This window comes from Limanda limanda, chromosome 1 (genome assembly GCF_963576545.1).
Source record: "Limanda limanda chromosome 1, fLimLim1.1, whole genome shotgun sequence".
Taxonomy (NCBI): domain Eukaryota; kingdom Metazoa; phylum Chordata; class Actinopteri; order Pleuronectiformes; family Pleuronectidae; genus Limanda; species Limanda limanda.
The window spans coordinates 19,835,564-19,853,834 of record NC_083636.1 but is presented as its reverse complement, the minus strand read 5'-3'; the positions used below and the strand labels follow the sequence as shown (position 1 = coordinate 19,853,834).

At 43.6% G+C, this 18,271-nt stretch overlaps 1 protein-coding gene across 1 annotated transcript; it reads right to left on the bottom strand.

Annotated features, from left to right (window-relative positions):
* Positions 1-440: 440 nt before the first annotated feature.
* Positions 441-17,699, bottom strand: igf1 (insulin-like growth factor 1). Its single transcript, XM_061069370.1, has 5 exons — positions 17,400-17,699; positions 15,837-15,996; positions 5,933-6,186; positions 4,987-5,022; positions 441-4,087 (listed from the first exon to the last, which is right to left on the bottom strand). The coding sequence occupies exons 1-5, from the start codon at positions 17,445-17,447 to the stop codon at positions 4,028-4,030; spliced, it is 558 nt and encodes a 185-aa protein (XP_060925353.1). The 5' UTR covers positions 17,448-17,699; the 3' UTR covers positions 441-4,027.
* Between the last annotated feature and the right edge of the window lie 572 nt (positions 17,700-18,271).

The window sequence follows — 18,271 nt, the reverse complement described above, 5'->3', positions numbered from 1 at the left end:
CGAGAAGTGCTGACGGCGAGTGAGCTTCGGCGCTGTCACTGCGAGCATCCTACAAAGAGCTGAACATGCAGCTCTGGCCTCGGGGAGCACCACGCCCCGGCTCTGTTTGCTCTGGCAGACCCCGCCACCTCTTAGGAAGTATTACCGTGTCATTCAGCACACCCAGCACACTAGATTTCAGCCTGCACGGTGCACAAAGCCTCAGCTTGAGTTACGGCTTCATCTATAGCCGAAATGCATTAAAAGATTTGCACATGCTTACGAGAGAGAAAACCTCCGCTGTGTAATTATCTGCTGTTTATGTGTCTGAATCCAGAGACTTCCTCGTAGAAGCTGTGTAGTTTACCAGTGTAATGCTGCGTAACACAGGGAGTAAAGCCTTTATGGGATGATGTTTCCCGAGTGTACGTACATTCGGTGTGAAATAAGCCTCCAGTCGGTTCTGTGATGTTGACAAGTGGTTTATTCAGCAGGAATGGTGAACAATTTGTCAGTATTTTTTTTTCTACAGAAGGCAATCAAGCACCATGGACAACAGCGCCGTGATCAAACAGTTCCTTGGACAGTGAGCTTCAGGAAATTACGTTTTTTCTTGTTTTACCCTTCCCCCCTCCCTTCCCACATTTTTGGGTTTTATTGATTATTTCACACAAGTGACAGAACAGAGATGTTTCATAGATGATTCAGAGTTTGGTTGCTGTAGCTTTTCTTCATCGCTGCTGCGAAGATCCCAGCTACACCATGTGACCGGCCCATTTTACTATCTATTATATGAGCTGTGTTCCAGGTGCCAGAGACAGAGTGTGAAGGGCGTATTGTAGCTGCAGTGCAGTTCACACAGGGGTGGCTGTAATTGCTATTTAATGATCTAGGTTGAGTTCATGACTTAATAACACTGAGTGAAGTTTGTTTTCCATCAAAAAGTCTTTGGTTTGTACTGTAAATCTAAAGATCTAAGCGGAACAGCGATGTCGTCCAACCAGCGTCTTCTTCATTTCAGTCGCCAGGTCAAACCAAGTCCGAGAATTTACTTAGACACCAAAGCTTACGTGCAAATTCTCCATTTTTAAAAAACCTTTATCATCATAGATAAACACACACATTGAAAATAAGTTTTGATTCAGAGAGCTGTGGACAAATGGTTTGCACAATATGAATTTAAGTCCTTGATTTACCCTTAAAGCGATGACTGTGTAACTTATGAGAAATAATTAATGAGAAATAAAATATACCTCAGCTCAATTTAATACTATGGGATTTCATTGCTACAACCTTATTTTGCAGGCTAATGTTAGCTGTAGCTCTAGTGCTCATATACCTGTAAGCTGAATATAAAGCTACGCCCCAGTTAGCTCAGCATAACGACTGGAAACAGCTTGCTCTGTCTGAAGTTTAAGAAACCCAACCCAACAGGTAAATTTATATTGTTTATAATGTTTAAAATACAAGGCTTCTGACTGCAGCCTTATATTTAATAGAAGGACACGAGAGTCGTGTCCATCTTCTCATTTAAAGGCTAATTTATGCTCAGCGTTGTAGAAAGAGCCTTCTGTTGGAACTCTGCGTTCATTCCGTCTGGATTTGTGCGCGTATAGAAGAAATTCACTCTCAACTCTGTGCTGCCCTCTAGGGGATATATTTCTGATCATCCATGCCAACGTACACGACACATGAAGGGGCTCTTTTCGTACGTTAAGGCAGCATCAATGAGCCTTTATCAAGAAAACAAGTTATTCTTACTTATTCATACTTCTCCTTTACGCTAGACAACATTTACATTTGCTGTTCACTAATTGTGTGCCTACTAATCTAAATGTTAGCATTTTAGCAATAAACGTGATGATGTCTTTTTAAAGCATCGGAGTAACGACTATCTGGGAAACAGAGGCAAAGCCAATGCGTAATTGATGGCCCTGTAATTACCACTTTTGGCCAGAGTGGCCGCTGTCCAGCAAAAGTTATGTAGTCTCGCTTTAAGTGATTTTAATCGTGAGTACAATGGCTTCCAGTGACAGACAAAAGCACACCATGACTTTTGACAATCTCAATACAATTGGAAGAATCACAGTTCACAGTACTTTTGTCAAGTTATTTGGCATAAGGGATCTATGTTGAGAAAATAATTTAAAAACAGTAGAAAAAATAGCATTTTTTGCCTTCTTGGGACCACACCATGGTATTTTCTTATCTTTTAATTCTCCATGCATTCACAGATTTCACACAGATACATTTACTCGCTTACACTACTACCTTATTTGAAACAGCTTACAAATAAAAACACTATTAAAATGGTGGCCACGAGGCTGTGCAAAAGGGAAGACCTCCGATGTACGCCCTGCCACCTGTCCGTCTCAGACATCTCTTGCAAGTAACAAACTACAAAATAGCACCATTATACAGTGGATAGGATTCTTAATACAGTTTTTTTATATGAAACCATCATGTACAATGAATGATAGCGATGCATAGGTTAACATAAATGGGAGTACTGTTTGATTATACACAGGCAGAGGAGGCGGAGCCAGAGATGAGACGTCTTGCGCGGTTCGTGCGAATAAAAGGAAATTTGCATCGGAGGCTTGAACCAACAGCCGGAACTTCTCAGAACAGGCTTTTTTCATTTGTGTGTGTGTGTGTGTGTGTGTGTTTGTGTCTGTGTGTACTTGACCCTTGCTCACAGTTACACAACACTAATTTTTTTCTCGGTGCGTTGTTTGTGTTTGTGTATGTGTGCCGTATCTCACAATGTCAGGAGGACTTGTTTTGGTTTGCAATATTTACCAAACCGTTTATTCTGCGGATTTTTCCGACAGACTTTGTAACGGAAGAGTTTTTTTTTATACTCTCCCCATCGGGGCAGATAACGCAGTCCGAGCGGCAACTGAAGCAGCAAAAGTTCACAGCCTCCCTCAACTAACCAAACATCCCAGGCCAAGATCTATCAATCATTAAAAGCATCTGTCTCAACTGACTATTGTTCCAGCCTCGATGTCTTTTGCTTTTAATCTTCGTTATTGACAGATCCCGGTAACACTGTGTCAGTTCTTCACGAGAATTAAAAGGTTTTATAAGAGTGATTGTTGATGGAACCTTCTTGAAATGTTGATCATTGTGTAACAAGATTGGACACGGTGGCATTTTGCTTGTCGCTATTTGACCTATTTTTCTCATTTATGCCAAATGCACTTTGAATCCGCCCAATGACCCCTTTCTGAAAACTAAACAAGCACCATGTCCTGGCCAAAAGAAACATTGGATTAATTTTGTTTGTGGTTAATCATCATATTTTTTCTAGTACAGACCGTACCTCCCACCTTCCTCAAAATCCAATCTAATGGTGCTTGATTTGTTTAGATAGGTTTTCAACACTTCTTTGGGCTTTGGAAGAATTCAGATCGGACTCAAAGCTTCTGATAATGAGCTCCCGGCTCTTTTTCCTTGAAAACAAACCTTGTTTTAGTCTTTTAGAAAAATCTGTGATAATACATGGTGCATGAAGCAAACTCTGAAGATAAGAGAATCCGATTTTTTATTATTTTTGGGGTAGCAACTGTTAAATATAGCCGGTGATAGAATATCCTGTCTTATCAGAGGAGTGATTGAATCACCTCTCAGAGTAAACGGATTTACCTCCACAGAGTTCAAGCGACAGGATGGACCACTCTTTGTCAGACACGGCCTAACGCCCAGGACCTTTCCTGGAGCCAGGGGCAGCGCAGCTCACACATGGAGGTATAATAAGCTCTTGTTCGTGTCTCAGCAGCTAAACTAGTCTGTTACATTGCATTAACAAAGAATTCCTCCCGATATGGAATGGTGCAGTGTATAAAATAATCACAAGATCCCTCATCAAACCCCTTCAACAACCCCTTAGCACTCAGGTTTAAATCATTGTGAAGAGCTTTTCGAACCATCATTAGCATCCTCTTTGTTTTGTTTTACAGTGAACCATTCCACAGGGGCACCAGGTAAGGCCACTCCCTTCTCTATCCCCAAGTCACTGGGCATGTGTCCATTCGCTCCGGCCCTACATTCTGTAATTTCGGCCGCCCGTGTTCCCTCGACTTGAGTTTTTCTGATGCACTTCCTGCAATGAGAGAAACAAACAAACACAAAAACATATAATTAGTGACTTCTTTGATTCTGAAATTTGCACAAAAACCACAACACAACAAAAGCTTTGCGCTATGGAGTCATGGTCTCGTCAATCTAGACGTTTCACACTGTGTTTGATAACTAATACCTAGAATGAGAGAAGCCATCTTTTATTTTGCTTTTCAATTTGGTCAATGTCGCATCCACTAACAAGGGGGAGGCGGGATTCATGAACTCGCTATGTCGTCCACGGTTCACGACTGTAAATAAATATATAACTTTATATTTTCTTACCCAAAACGTGATAAAAACTTGTAGTTTGACTTTAGAGGAAAAATACAATTGGGACAGGAACACCAGGGTTCACTGTGTACCACAATCCACAAATCAATGAGCAGATGAATGATGTGGAGGCCACTGCACACGTTGATACACCAAACATGATATGCACGCTTCATCTCCAGACCTCGCATGCGTCAGTGTGTTATGGTGAGACGCCAGAATTTCAGCACATAATGTACAGTGCTGCCTGGGGAGCTGCAGTGCCACAGGGTCTACCACAAAAACCACTTAGTTCCTTCTTCGGCTAATGGTTTTCTTTTTTGAGAGAAGGAGGGGAAAAAGCACACGGTCAAATCTTAAAAGGATCACACTCTCGCAGGTTGGCAACTCCGGGGATGGAACAGACTCTGTCTTTAGAGATCACGGCTTCTTTATTTGTCCAAGGGATTAAGATTTCAAAGCTAAGATTGTTTGAACGAGCATCTCTCGTTTCAAAATAAAGCTTGTTCTGCTTGAGAATGTCAAAGTGGAGATTGTGTGGTCTAAATTATATAATGATAAAGTCATAGTAATAATCATGAGAGGAAAATAATCCCTTTGAAAGCCTACCTTAAAGGATGAGTGACTATGTCCCGGTGAAGGTCTCTGTGGGAGGAAAACGAAGCCACTTAAGTAGGATTGATTCATTTATCTCGCTATGCACTAAACTTTGAGTAAACATAAACCCAATGAACCTTTACAGTAACAGTTTGACCATTTGAAAAAATGCTGTAAAATGATAGGAGAGGTTTGATACCATTCTCATGTCTGTACACTGAATATTTAATGCAGCCATAACTGGATCAGAGGAAACAGGCTCGCCTTGTTCTTTCACAATGTTCCCAGTCTCAACAACCTCGGAAACAGGTTTTTCATTATGGGTTTTTTTAATGATAAAAGATATAATGTGTTAGTTGTTACGCTTTATTTAGCCTAAATCATCATACTACTCCCCTGAAGCTCACTTTATAACACACAGTACTTTATCTTATGTGTTTTATTCATACAAAAACAAAAAAGTTAGTGTTACCCAGTCTTTATGCCAGGGGTGGGGAACCTCCACCTATGAGACATTTTAATCTGACCAACTCATAGATACAAAAGGAATGCAAACCAGAATTTAACAAAAAGGCCATTATAACAATTATAGAAATAGAGTGTTTTGCCATAAATTAAATAATATTCCTCCTGCATGGGAGCTAAGGTTTTGGCTAAAAAGCAGCTGGAAGTAGCATCATCATCACGACCATCTGACATCAGATGTCTTGCCAAAGAGAAGCAATTAAATTATATAACCTTTGTTTAATAATTTACAGTGCCCCGGTCTGTACATTGTTTTTCTGGCTGCTAGTTGTGATTTCACAGTAAATTAACAGATATGTGAGTGGTATCAATACTGGGATTTCCCAAAGTGTCAAACTGTATTAACACAAAATGTCAATCCTATTTTTTTACCCCCACATTACCTGACAGGTAAACCTTTGTAAAGAGTGTATCTGTTGGTTGTTGAACTCACCTTCTTGTTTTTTGTCTTGTCTGGCTGCTGTGCTGTCCTACGCTCTGTGCCCTTGTCCACCTTGTGCCCTGCGGTACTAACCTTAGGCGCTCTCGGCAGGTCTGTGTGGCGCTGTGCCCGCACAGAGCGAGCTGCCTTGCTAGTCTTGGCAGGTGCACAGTACATCTCCAGGCGCCGCAGCTCACAGCTTTGGAAGCAGCACTCGTCCACAATGCCACGTGACCGCCGTGCATTTGGGCCATAACCTGGTTTACCTGAGGAGCACAAAAAGAGGAGGGTGAACAGTGAGGAGAAGTTGACGACTTATAATCACTGACCATCAGCTAAACTGTGAAAAGAAAACTTTTTAAACCCGGACATGGGTTTGATTCCCATAATAAGAACAGCCTTAACGACATTGATTTCTTCCGTTTAGCAGCTGCTTCCCCTGTGAAGAAAAGAAAGTTGGTCACAGTCAAACCAAAAGTTGAGAACACATGCAGGACTCATCCGGTGACGCCAAACCCCAAAACCCACTGGGCCCAATCAACCTGCAGAGGCAGCTAGGCAGCCCGGAGGCCAAGCCCCTGCTGGCTGTGCCCCACTGTTCATTCACATTTCCATTTGGCAGGAGCCTGAGCACCATGAGGGCTCAGTCATGATTGAGATGGACCTTTTATGCCAAAGTAGGAAGAGGAAGTCGTGGTATTGCAGGGAAGCATTGGAAACATCTTCTCGTTGTAGCGTAATTTAAAAAGGCACGAGACTATTTAAAGGTGTGACACTTGCATCAAGTTACCATAACGACAAGGCTCCCTGTGTCAACTCCCTGACCCCCTTCGAAACTACCGGCTCTTTTGGTGGCCTTTAGAAAAACTCACCTTGAGCGTTAGAGCCCTGATGGGCTTTTCCCTGTTACCAAATGAAATAATAATAATTTAATATGGCATTTACAAGGAGGAAATGCCTTTCCCTCTCAGAGTTAATAGCTCTTGGCTTAGGAGCCTGCCAGTGCTGACAAAGTGCATTAACTTCTGCTCTCTGTCTGCCTTGTCCTGACAATGTTGCTGTGGACAGAGCAGCAGCTTTCATTCAGAAATAGAAGCATCCTTCTTCTCCCCCGGACCCGCTGACACAAAGCAGGGGGGAGGCTGAGGCAGGTGTGAATGAGGGGGGGGGACAACAGAGATGCTTTCATGATGCACATCAGGTAGGAGGATGCTAAAAATACGCTGCGCACCTGCATTATTTAGGGAACAGAGGAACTGGATTCACCCAGATCCTGGACTCCGAAAATAGACGTGTTGAAAGACAGACCTAAACCTTAATATAGCTGTTGACATCACTATTTCTATTTAATTCAAATGACTGACAGTCAAGCCTTTTATGGTCAGGTATTCCACTGTGTTTTCCATTGTAGTTCCTGCTGTTTCTCCCCTGTAGCGTGTATCAGTATAAGCAGCCCTGGCAGTTTTATTAACACCTGATGTCAAGACATTTGGAGAAATATGACAGTAAGCCCTGGCTGGAGATTACATAATGGACGCTGAAAGCCAAAAGAGGGGCCGTGCCTCATTGCCTGGCCCTGTTCTCCAATCCCTCCCAACAAAGCCTCACAAATTAACGTCCGCTATTCTTCTGAAAATAGCCCGCAACCCCGCTGCACAAACAGCTGGAAGGAAGAGGAAAAATCAGCTGGCTACCGGTTGTAAAATGTAGGATAATCAGCTCGGGCAGGTCGGAGAAAAACACGCATATAATAATCAGGTCTGAAAGCTTTGCGAGGTTTTAAATGCTCCGGTTGCATGGATGACTGCGTTAATCCCTCGTAAACAAAGAGTTGTTTGCTCCTACTGTCGTTAAACAAACAAGGGTAAACAACGTTTCCTGCCAGTGCTCTGCGCCTCACGGCCCTTCTGCCGCTGGAGATGGACGCCGCGCGGGGATCGAGCACGATGGCGATGACGCGGGGTTTCGGATCGGATTAGAAAGAGTGTGTCAGCATTTCAGCCATCGTTACGTGGCAGAGTGCAGCTGTGGCTTATCATGTTCATACCAAAGATGTATTACAGGCTGGAGAATGTGCAGAAATACACAATTCATGCACGATTAAGGTCGTTTGACATCAGATGTCGATTCATGACCATCAAATACTCAACACTTGTTGGATTTAAGAGTTCTTTAGAAAGGTTTGTAGCTTCAAGAGGAAGCTAATGTGTCATATTATCCATTTAAACCCTCTCATAGTGTCTATTGTATTATCCAGGCTGGTCTTAAATATGTTTAAGTAGGTCTTAATGATGGTAACGTTCATTTAATGCTTCTCTGCCCTCAAGAGAAATGCTTTGGCTACATGCATAGTTTGTAATGTCTCCATGTGTTGAAGTTCTTTCCTAATGATACAGATATTAGTGCTGCAATAAAACTACTCACGAGAGCAGCGTGAAATTGATATTCCTTGACATTGTATTTAATTAAATTCATTATGGTCTTAAAATGTCTTCAAACAATCAAACCAATCCAACAACCCCCCACCCCCCCAAAAAAATAACCCTATTAGTCCTAAATAAATAAAAAACCTATAAAATGTAGTATTATATATGACAAAGCAACACATTTTGGTATTTTGCCGGAAGAATTACAATGAATCCATTAATCACCAACCAGTTTTCCACCCACCGGCCTCAAGGGGCAGTAATGAGCCCATCATGGTTTTACAGGCTTTACTTTGAGTGACACTCCGTAAAAGTTTTCAAACAGTTACTTAAAGTGAAAGGACTAAGATTTGTCTGGTTAACCGCCCCATCTCCATTAACGAGTAGCTCAGTCTTTTAAGGGACAGGGGGGGGGGGCTGCAGTTTTCACACCGTGCTGCTGTCGGCGTGAACTCAGCCCGATGCTGCTGGAGTGGTTTTGGTTTTTGTGGACATTTTGATATGTTCTGGCGTGTTTCTCGGTTTTTCCCTAACTCTTGCTTGCCTTTGAAATAAATTGTGTCTGCTGTGAATCCAGCTGATGTCGTCCGTGAGTGAGCAGGCTGCAAACTGATCAGGACAAAGTGCTTTGATACTATAAAAAGTATTTGGCACGTTCTGAACACATTTATCGAGCTCATTCCTCTTGTCGTGGTTTTGAGTTTCGGTCTGATCCCTCCGTTCGGTTGAGTTGATTTCTGCGCGGTCATTTCAGACGCTGCCCCTGTCACCTGCTTCTCTGGACCGAGGAATCCACTGACCTGCTCTTCCTCCCACTCACCTGCTCACCTACTGCCAACTCCCTCATTAGCCTCCGAGTATATTGGTCCATTTCCACTTGCTCTCTGCCAAATTGTCTTTGTTCCAAATGCCTTACCTTTCCAGCGCTCCGTTCTTTGCCTTCCTCTTTTGATCGTGTTTTGGACCTGGCCTGCGTTTTCTGGATCTTGCCTCAGCTCGACCCTTTGCACTTCGCTTGCCAAGACTCTTGCTGATGACAGTATAGGGTTAGGGTTAGGGTTAGCCCTTTGTCGACTTGTTCTCAGAGAATGAGGAGATGCTGGCTCCGACGCTCTTCATCACTAAGAGCATGTCGCCCTCTGAGACGCAAATATCTTCCCCAGAACTCGAATCCGGTGAGTCTGGCGGCTACTGGCATTTTTTTATTCAGCGATCATTTGCCTGAGAACTCCAGGTCAAGTACACAGCTCAACCTGCAGCAGACGGAATGAGAGCTGGTTGACGAGCAAACTCGAGATACTTGCTGCAGAAATTAAATTGAAGGGGCTCTTTAACCAGGCAACACCCCTGCATCGTTCTTTCCCTTGTGGCTCCCTGCCCTTTGGGCTCCATGTGCAGTCCAACTGAATGGAAGAACCAGGAAGTGGGAGCAGCCAGGCAGATGTGGAGGGTCTGAAAGCGGTATGCCCCTGAAAAGTGCTGGTGGGACCCCGTTTGCATCATCCTGGACCCAGAGGTCAAGGGGTCCATCCTGACCTGAGTAGGCCTCTCTTGAGGGGAGGTGGTTCTACCATCTCTCAATCTGCTTATTCATCCTTTCATTCATTCCATTTAATTGCTTAAACATATGTAGAATAACCTCCTCCTCCTCACCTGTTCACCTGCTCAGCATCCCTCTTGAGCTCCCTAGTGTAAACATTGGTCCATTTCCACCTGCTCTTTGCCAGGTTGTCCTTGTGCCATGTGCCTTAAAGCTTTCCAAAGCTTTGTTCTCTGCCGGCCTTTTTTGATCTTGATCATGTTTTGGACCTTGCTAGAGTTCTTTTTTTTTTAGTTCGCCTCAGCCGGACCTTTTGTACTTTGTTTGCCTGCACGTGCTTCCATTCCTTTGTTTTCTGCTTTTTTAAAAAAAGTTCAGGCTCTGTACTTTTACATTTGCCTCCCGAGTTGTGCTACTTGGTCCATTTTCTGAGAATGTGACACCTCGAAGGAACGGCACTGGAGAGTGGTACAGAAAGCATCTGAGTTTTACAGCCTGGTCATGGTCAATAAAAACCAGTGGATTCTTGGAGCCGGTGCACTGCTCTTCCTGCGAAGTGTCAGGCAAGTTTACAGCCGGGCAGGGACTACAAGAGCTGCTCAAGCACTGGAAACTACCTCTTTATCACTGATACCACAAAGAGTTTATGGCATGAGTGAAGTGTTCCCTCACGTTACTGCGCTGTGACACTAACATCTGATCCAAATGTATTCCACCTAGAATCAAAGGGTTGTTCACAGCATTATCAATATGAATCAAAGTGTATTTATTCAGGGAAGGTTTTCGTTGGCAGTGTTTATAAATGTATGGCTCGGGTTCAGTTCGTGTAAAAGAATTGGGTGAAAGTTACTTGGAATAAATTCCTCATGTAAGATTGTAAATAATGGGGAAAATAAAATTGTGTTAGACAAGGTACATATTTATGCATTTGTATTGGCTAAACGTAAGCATAAAAATGAGAAACAATACGACTATACCTCCAAATATTAAACAAGGCTCGTGATTTTTGTCTTGTTCGCACTGAGAATGACAATAAAAAACAGATCTTTCAAATCCTCATCCTCTTCATCTTTTTGTGAAGAAGGTTTTGGTCCAGATGAAGAAACACCTGCAGATTAATAACGTGTGTATAGGTGACAGTATTAACAGCAGTATGCAGGACTGCTTGCATTCAGTGTATCATATTATCAAGGGGGTAAGGGGAAGTTGCTCCCAGTTACCATATGTATTTATGTCTGAAAGAAAAATCTAGAATTGAACTGTATTTCCAGATATTGAATTTGAGGTTATAGTGTGAACAGATGATCATCAGCTAGAATTCAAGACAATTTAAGACAACCTAAGGTGATGATGAAAGAATTAAAAAAAGGTTCCAGGATATCAACTATACATCTTGTTGATCTCTGCGCTAATGCAACAAGATATGTCCGCGTTTGTCTCTGTAGCCGTCCGACATTATGTAATTTGATCGAACTGATGAGGAGTTTCAAAGGTGAAGGAGTGTTTGGTACCGGCGTGTCCTCAAATCCCTCAAGTCTCAACTTCACAGAATGTCCAGATCTAAATCTGGAGGATGCCTGTCTGTCCTTTTCATGAGACGCCTCCTTTGTTCCACCGAGCACCGAGTCACAGGAGGGTCGGACATTTTTCAGTTCGGGGTCTTAATGGGAAAAGGACACCTTTCTTTTTTTTGCAGTGATGGAGAAGACACAGGAGGTCTTTCTTCAGATCCCAGTGGCTTCCGCTGTGCGCTCAGGTCCAGTGTAAAGCTAGGGAGGGAGCGAGGGAGGGAGGGTGTCCTGATCATCCTGTAATCCACATAATCCCCTGCTGCTGAGGGAAGAGGCCGAGCTATGTGTGTGTGTGTTGAGCGTGTGCATGTGTGCGTGCATGCATGTGACATGCTGTTTACACATTCTACCTCTCTCTCTCTCTCTCCAGCTCTAGAATAAAAAATCGACAGGGACGAATATTTGAAGATCAAGTCTCATCAGTGGCAGCCAAACGATATTTTCCTCCCCTGTTGTTTTCCCCTGAAACAGGTAAAACCCAAACACCTAAAAAACATTCATATTTGGTTTCTTCTTGTCGTTTGTGAGAACTTCATGTACCAGGATTTATGGTCTTGGCCCCGAACGAGATCATTCATCTTGCTGAAATCAATAGATAATCAGTTAGATTCTATATTTCATGCTCACTTTAGAATAATTGAGAACATTTCACCATGAACTAAAAGTGACTTAGGACATGGAGCTACTTAGCACTTACACTTTAGCCAGAAGAACTCCCATAACAGATCTGATTCATGGAATGAACATCCCACAGAAATCACAGGGCTGCCTGCTACAGCATTACAAAGAAAACTGAGGATTTCTAGGTCAGGCTAATAATTGGAAAAACTGACTTGGGTTGTGGATTCTTTTTTTTTTCTTTCTGTTTCTGAGACCGCAGTTTGTTTCATTACCTTAAAAAAAAAGAATTTCCACCGACTGGTATTTAACATTTCTGTCAGGGTAGGAAATCTGCAGCCTTCTGGTGCATGTGTGCTACTTTACTGGTGGCACGCGTGAGGTGGATTGGCAAAAGCAGCCTTCGCAGAAAAGCCAATGTCGTTGCAACACCGTCTCTGGACACATTATCAATTAGAGGGTTGCCAAGTTCAACATGACCAGGCTGGAGGGGAAGAGTTCAGGGAGAGGAGCACGCCTCCTTTGGCCAAGCTGCTACACTGCTGTGTCCTGCAGACGTCACAGACCCAAATGGAGTCTCCAGATATTTTTATGCAAACAGCCACTGGTACATGTGGCGAGCGACGCGGAGGAGAGAAATAAAAGAAAGGAATGACGGTGAAAAATATGAACAAGCAAGAAGAGAAACCGGGGGAAGACAGGGAACGGGATATTTTCCAAGGTACAGCACCCTGCTGCTCGGAGCTCGTCGGCGTCTCAGAAAAACGATGGAGTGCTCGTGAAATACAGGGAAATGTGGCATTGATACATGGACGCGGTGCAGCTCAGTGACTGCTCAGTGTAGGGTGATGCAGGAAAGACAAATACATTCCCGCTACCACAAAAGGGTCTGTTTCTGTTTAAGAAGTGTATCTTGCATTAGGACCCATGAGTTGCCGTTGGCCTCCGCTCAACCCTTTCTCACCAGATGATCGTGGACAGTGGTGCTGCACTCCTCTAGCCTGGGAGAGGCGTTTATAAAGCTGTAGTAAAAGTCTCTCAGTCGCCAACACTGCTTCACATTCTCACATCGTTTCAGTCTCTGGACACTCTCATGCGTTGTCAGAGCCGTAAACATTTCATCCACTTTTAGCTGCAACGTGCAGACACTTCTCTGGACCAGTTCACAACCCTTCAAACTGGGATACTAAACACTGCCTGGGGATCTACTGTGTTGATATCACAGTTTAAAGTCCAGTTGGTCTTGAGGATTTCACCGATAACATGTATTGCTCACTGAAGTTATACTCAGAAGCAAAATAATGGCTGAACAAACTGAGTTTCCATGAAAAAAGATCAGGTCCCGCATCCACTAAAACCTAATACTTGATCATGTCGACCCATAATCTTCCACACTCAGCCTAAATGAAGAGAACATGGCCATTTGTACACGAGAAGTGCTGCGGCAGAAGACTCCAAAGACCGGGGGAAAAAAGAGTCTTAACTGGCAGAAAACTGGCAATTGCGCAGGCTGTCATGACCACTTCACAGCGTGTGGCGCTGCCAGCAGCATCTGGACGAACAAGACTCGCAGCTTTGCAGCAGCTTGGTGGCTCTCCAACAGCTCTCTGGCACATCGCTGCACAAAGGGCCCGATGCAGGGAATGAGGTTGACTGGTCCTGGAAAAGCTGCATGCAGGGGTGGAGGAATTTGGCAGCGGGGAGCAGCAGCAAGGTGCATGGTTACCCTACTGCCAGACACAACGCTGATACTGGATGATTCTGCAAAACAAAATCCTATTACACTCAAAGACCCTTTTTTAACCTGCCTCTAGAACCGTGCACTCAACGTCATGCAACTGCAACACGTCGGGTCAGATCAAATACAAGTGTGCAGCCACAAACACTAAAGCCTCTTTCTTCAGTGGTATTAACAGTTGATATGAACTGTGAGCTGCACAATCAGCCACAGCTGTAGTTCTGACAATGAGCTGCGAACAGAACAAGATGCAAACATGCAGGATTACATATTAGACAATTCTGCACCACATGTACAGCATCTCCTTCAATGACAAGGCAAAAACATGGTGTGTCCGCTGTGTAGGAAGGTGAATGTGATACAGAGGAGGGGAAGGTAGATCCAACTTTCTGTTGTTTCTTTTGTTGTCTGATCTCGTCTTTTAAGCACAGTCCTTCATCATCTCAACCCATGTCAGGGTTCTTATCTCACAAGAACAGCAAAGATTCATCAGAGCACGAGAGGTCTATGACCCTTTAGGTTCTTGTAGAAGTGGTTCTATGAAGTGCTCACGTGTAGAAACCGCTCAGAAACCTTTGCAGGAGCAATTTGTTGTTGCACGACAACTTGGTCCTGATGGAGTAAACAAGGAAAACTAATAACCAGTCTATTGTCCAGGTCTTAGCCATGTTGGCAGGGACGCTCCAAAGTTGGTTGGTGGATCCACTATTTTGCTTCAGGCTGAAATATCTCAACATCTGTTTGGGTGTATTGCAGGTTCACACATTCATGTTCTCCAGAGGATGAATCCTAACGTCTTTGGTGACTGGATCCCTGGACTTTTCCTACAGCGAGACCCTGAGGACAAATATTAGTCTAAACTCCATGAAATCAAACTGGGATTGTATGCAGCCCTTATTTCAACACTTCTATGTCCAGCATTATGATCAAACAAATGAAATTCCCATCTGCCTCAACTGTTCAGTGCTGAGTAGCAAGTGTTAGCACTAAAATGCTAAAGACTGAGCCTTTGATTCAAAGACTGGACTTCTCCGGCCTTCTAATCTTCCATCAATCAGCAACTTCTTTAGCTACAAACCATTTCAGTTTGGGGTTAAGGTCACGGCAATCGATTAAGAGAGAAACTGAAAGCACTAAAGATGCTGCTGATCTCCCACAGAAATCTTATATCTGTTTCAAACTGGCAGCTGACAAACTCAGCCACATGTGGAAAATCTTTCACAGCTCTGGGACCGGACCAAACCATTAATAACGGATTGTTATGTTTAAACTGCACGGGGTTCGAAAGGATGATCAATTCTCAGAAAAGTTAAAACAAAAGACTTTTGGTGGAGCACTGTCAGGACATTTAGTGCAAATTGGCTTAACTGATTAATGTCAGCAGAGGAAATGGGAATAATGAGGTTGTAAACTTCAGCTTTGCAGAGTTTGGGCCAGTTATGCTGCTAGTGTCCAGTCACGCTGCTCATCTCTGATGGAAAGATCAGGAAACATGTCCCGAGAAACTCTGGCTGCTGGGTGGAACATTGCACCTAAACCTCGGTAGCTCCATATATCCTGTGCTGCTCTGGGCTGGGTCGTACCCTTAATGGAAAAGATTTAAATCCTGGATTCATGGTGGAGGGTTTTCTTTGGGTCGCTTTCCCCTTCTCGGGTGGAAAAAAAAGAGAAACTTCACAGCAATACCTCCTCCTCTTTTCTGAGAGATAAAGTCAGCCAAATTCCACTTGAAGCCCACTGACAAAACTGGGACTTGCCACCGAGTACTTCATCATTATTCTGTGTTGCATTTGTGTTCCTTGGGCTTCGGTGCATTTGAGCATTTAAAACAAATGCTGTGAATGTAAAGAGGAGATGTGAGAGCTGAGGAGGAATGAATGGAGGGAGAAAGAGAACATTGATGCAGGGAAAGTCAAGGCGGGATGTCAAACCGGCTGCTCTTTTATTTATGAGCTCGCTGGAGGTGGAGAGCTCTGGGACGGATACAGCCAACCTTTATGAATAAATAAAAAGGTGCACTTACTGAAATAAAAGCCTCTCTCTCCACACACAAACTGCAGCGTGTCGACCAGCTCCGCCCCGCACAGGGTCTCTGGTCCCGCCCCTGTTGCCGTCGGAGTCAGGGTGAGGACACACAGCAGTAGTGAGAGGGTGTGGCTACAGGAGATACAGCACATCGCACTCTGTGCACAGGGAGAGAGAGAGAGAGAGAGAGAGAGAGAGAGAGAGAGAGAGAGAGAGAGAGAGAGAGAGAGAGAGAGAGAGAGAGAGAGAGAGAGAGAGAGAGAGAGAGAGAGAGAGAGAGAGAGAGAGAGAGAGAGAGAGAGAGAGAGAGAGAGAGAGAGAGAGAGAGAGAGAGAGAGAGAGAGAGAGAGAGAGAGAGAGAGAGAGAGAGAGCTTTAAAATACCCACTGCTGAAAGGCAGAGCATCATCAAATCACACATTCAAGCAAAGAAAGTCACTTTTAGAGTCTGTGCTGTGCCGGTTGTGGGTTCTGCGCCATGCGTAATGGCACCGGAGTGCCACCTAAGGTTGACATCTAAGGGGCTCAAGGCTTTTTTTCTGTATCATCCAGCACATTTCCCTCTGTAAGAAGGAATTAAAGCTTCTGGAGGAAAGTGTATAAAATACAAACTTCCACTACATGGCACCGTGGAGGAGCCAAACAGGAGGCTGAGCAGCTCTGATGCTCCGGAGCGCCTGTGCGTAAAATCTCGAAACCATATTTCTCTGCTTATCATCCCCCCCTTCGCCCCCCATATATATGACCTGATAATTTAACAACCATACATTCTGATCACTGACATTTAACGACTTCATCAATATTGATCAGCCTGTATTCTGGATGCCGCGTTTCACCTGTGCCAAACGGCGCAAAGGTCTGCGCATTGTTACGCACCAAACTCAAAAGCTTCAAAATTGAAAAAGCAGAATAAAAAGAAAGACAGGGTTCCAGGGATCTTTCCGATCCAAAGTGTGAGATGGAAAACGTCTCTCCCGCCAAACCCAGCGGAGGAAGCGGAGTGAGCCAAATATACATAATAAAAAGAATAAACACGGGACATTATCCATCTACATCACGACTCCAAGTGCCCGTAAGTATTTCGTGTTAAGCTCCCCTCTCTCTCCTCACCCCACAGCATCAGGTTAAACATTTAGCACTTCATAATAATAACGCAGACTCAGCAGTAATTACTTTGAAAGTTGCAGAGCCGCCGGCATTAAAGCTTTCTGGTGAAAAAAGGAGCGCATGCAGGGCGCACGGAGGATGGAAAACCCATTCATCCACCGAGCACTGAAAGTCATGCACAAGAAAAGTCAATTAAATCAAAAGAATAGAGGGGGGGCGATCTCTCAATATCACCAAAAACATGCACATGCACAACAACTGCAGAAAAACGCGTTAAAATCTGCACAAATCCAACATTTATCGCGCGTGTAAAAAAGCTGTAAAATATAAATAAGCAATTTCAATATTCCCTGTTTTATTGCTGCGGTTTTAAACTATGCGAGGATGCTGTGTGCAAATAGTGATCGAGAAGCAAGGTGAGAATGTATAGTGTCAAAGGAAATCAGGTAAGTTACCTTGAAGACATCACATAAATGCCACTGAGAGGAGAGAGCGCTAGACATCCCCACGGGTCTCGGCAAGTCAAAGCCCGGCGAAAATGAACTTGTTTGAAGTCATTAAAAAACGGGGAGAAAGAGGATGAGATGCGGGCAATGTCACATCTCAATATTCCGACTTTGTTCCATTGCGCAGGCTCGTTTTGGAGAAGTGAGATTTAGCGAACAGGAGACGGATTTAGAGAGAAAATCCCTCACATTTATCTACATTACACAGACATTTTCAACAGGAAACAGCTGGGGCAGCATTTGCCTCCTACTCGTCCTAAGTTATTCATTAAGGATTTTGGGCACATATTCAAATAACGTCATTTCTCTTCTTTTCTTTTTTTTTTTTTCTCAGAACGGGATTGAATTTTGATCTCTCTCGCTCTCTCTCTGAGACTTGGTTAGTAGTTCAGATCGAGATAGAAAAGACACACACACATTACAAAAAATGCAATCGTCCTACCAGCAGCAGCAGCTCGTGCTCATATATAAATACACAAACACACAACACACTATTTCATTTCATGCTGAATGTTTCAGTTAAAAGGAAGAACTGCAGGTTTGTGATGCGACTGTTCCCCGTGCGTAATTTGGCACTGCGTAATTCAGCAGCCACACTACCCAACGTCTGGTGTGATCAAGGGTGCAATAAATCATTAGAAACACTTTTCCACTAAGTCAACATGAATAAAAAGGTTATTGAACAAACCCTTTCACGTGCACTGGAGTGAATATGGAAAGTTTTATTTTTTTATTTCAGGAGCCAGAGATAACCAGAAAGTCTTTTCTGAACATTGTGTGTGTGATTTCTTGCTGTAAATCTGTCACTGCTTTTCTCTTTT